At 49.5% G+C, this 2,479-nt stretch overlaps 1 protein-coding gene across 1 annotated transcript in view; it reads left to right on the top strand.

The window, feature by feature from the left end:
* The window catches only part of LOC114619565 (beta-adrenergic receptor kinase 2-like), a 50,111-nt gene that overhangs the window by 24,327 nt on the left and 23,305 nt on the right, over window positions 1-2,479 (top strand). The window contains exon 2 of the mRNA XM_028765385.1: window positions 2,141-2,217. Coding sequence (XP_028621218.1) covers window positions 2,141-2,217 — 77 coding nt within the window. The remainder of the gene's footprint in view (window positions 1-2,140; window positions 2,218-2,479) is intronic.

Below are 2,479 nucleotides of genomic sequence, written 5' to 3'. Positions count from 1 at the left end.
GTGTGTGTGTGTCTGCATGGGAGTGTGTGGGGTATATGTGTGGTGTGCGTGGTATGTGCATGTGTGTATGTGTGTGTGTGTGTCTGCATGGGAGTGTGTGGGGTATGTGTGTGGTGTGTTGTATGGTGTGTGGTGTGTGTGTGTGTATCTGTGGTATGTGTGTGTATGTGTGGTATGTGTGTAGTATGTGTGGTGTGTGGTGTGTGTATGGTGTGTGCATGTGTGTGTGTGTCTGCATGGGAGTGTGTGGGGTATGTGTGTGGTGTGTTGTATGGTGTGTGTGTGTGAGTGGTGTTTATGTGTGTGTGTATATGTACACATGGATAGGGCTGTGTGTGCAGTATGCATGTGTGTGTTCACATGCTCATGCACACTTTAGAGAGAGGTGATACTGAGGGAAAGTTTTGGCAGTTTCATGTGACACTCTGAAATGGATTCGCCACATTTAGAGTTGGACCCAGATCTTGAAGGAGGGTGGGTGGTGACTGGAGTGTCTGCCTTGGCCCCTGTCAGACCCTGGACAGCTCCTGCAGTTCTGGGTAGCCCTGGGAGGACTCTCCAACAGCTGATGTCCTTGAGTGGTAGTGGCCATCTCTTTGTCTCTCTGTAGATCAGAGTTACTCATGTTACATCTTTAACACAGTCTTTAAAACCTGCCACCACCACCATATTGACTGATCTCCCTCTTGCTGTAACGGAATGCCGGAGAGAACCAGAAAAAGCAGGTTCAGCTGAAGACTTGAGGGTGCGGTCCATCACGGTGGAGACAAAATGGCGGTGGGGGGGCTTCTGGATGTGGTTGCAGGGACAAGAAGCCTCTTGCTCACACCTAGATGGATCAGGAAGCATTGGTGGGCCTCTCTGACCTCTAGGTCCCAACTCCTCCAAATTCCTCTGGTAACTGGGTCATCAGCCTAAGAAGGGCATGGCCAGGCAGTCACAACCATGCCCCTGTCTCAACAGTAGTCCTCTACTTCACTTGCTCCTTTGGGTCTATGTGACTGGGTGCATAGCAAGGGAGGGGGAGGCTTTGTGTTGATTTATAGTTTGAAGGTTGTGCTGGTTAGTTTTATGTCAACTTGACACAAACTAGGAGGGAAATCCACTGAGAAGATGCCTTCATAAGATCCGACATTTCCTTAATTAGTGATTGATGGAAGGTGGCCCCGCCCATTGTGGGTGGAGCCATCCCTGGGCTGGTGGTCCTGGGTTCTATAAGGAAGTAGGCTGAGCAAGCCATGGGGAACAAGCCAGTAAGCGGCACCCTCCATGGCCTCTGCGTCAGCTCCTGCCTCCAGGTTCCTGCTCTGTTTGAGTTCCTGTCCTGACTTCCTTCAATGATGGCCTACTGTCTTAGTTAATGTTTCTATAGCTGTGAAGAGACACCTCAGGACTAAGGCAACTCTTAATAAGTAGAACATTTTATTGGTAATGGTTTCTAGGTTCAGAGGTTCAGTCCATTATAGTCATGGTGGGAAGCACAGCAACATGCAGGCAGATGTGGTGCTGGAGAAGAAGCTGAGAATTTTTACATCTGGCTCAGCAGGCATCAGGAAGAGAGAGACACTGGGCCTGGCTTGAGCTTCTGAAACCCACTCAAAACCCACTCTCAGCAACATACCTCCTCCAACAAGGCCACACCCCCTAATAGTGCCACTCCCTAAGCATCTATGGGGGTTATTCTTATTCAAACTACCACAACTTTGATAGGGAAGTGTAAGCCAAATAAACCCTCCTCAACTTGCTTTTGGCCAGGGTGTTTATCGCAGCATCAGTAACTCTGACCAGGGTAAAAGGTGTCACAGCTAGGAAGGCATGGTGGCAGAAATTTATGGGCGTGGCTACCAGAGCTTGAGACTGCTCCCTCACATTTGGATCAATCAAAGACACACAAAATGAAACAAAAATCCCAAACAACGACAGAAACAAAATTTGAGATTGGTCAGTAAGTGAGGCTCCCAGTAACCCACTTCTTCCAGCTAGATCCCATCTCCAGAATGTTCCCCAGCTTCCCCGAACAGTGCCACTCACTAGCTGGGGCACAGTAAACTCTGGAGCACGGGCGGGGTGTGTGTGTGTGTGTGTGTGTGTGTGTGTGGCTGTGTTCACCTGTGCCCTGACAGCTACTTTTATCTTGCAGTATCCGGAGCGTGATGCAGAGGTATCTGGCAGAGAGAAACGAAATAACCTTCGACAAGATTTTCAATCAGAAAATCGGTGAGTCCTGTCTGCTTCTCCCTCTGGAACTGTGACGGCAGCAGAGGTATCGGGTGATGTCACAGTGACCTAGTCTGCCCCATGGGAAGGGTATATTTTATGTCCCAGAAAGAACCCTCAGCATCACCTGTAGCCCCTTCTTCTTGGTGAGAATGCACCCAGAGGGGTCGGGCTTGTTTTGCTGGATATTTCCGAGAGAGAGAGAGAGAGAGAGAGAGAGAGAGAGAGAGAGAGAGAGAGAGAGAGAGAGAGAGTCACTGTG

The sequence above is a fragment of the Grammomys surdaster genome, unplaced genomic scaffold (genome assembly GCF_004785775.1).
Source record: "Grammomys surdaster isolate TR1022 unplaced genomic scaffold, NIH_TR_1.0 164, whole genome shotgun sequence".
Lineage (NCBI taxonomy): Eukaryota > Metazoa > Chordata > Mammalia > Rodentia > Muridae > Grammomys > Grammomys surdaster.
The sequence above is the reverse complement of the archived record's forward strand: the minus strand, read 5'-3'. Positions and strand labels throughout refer to the sequence as shown.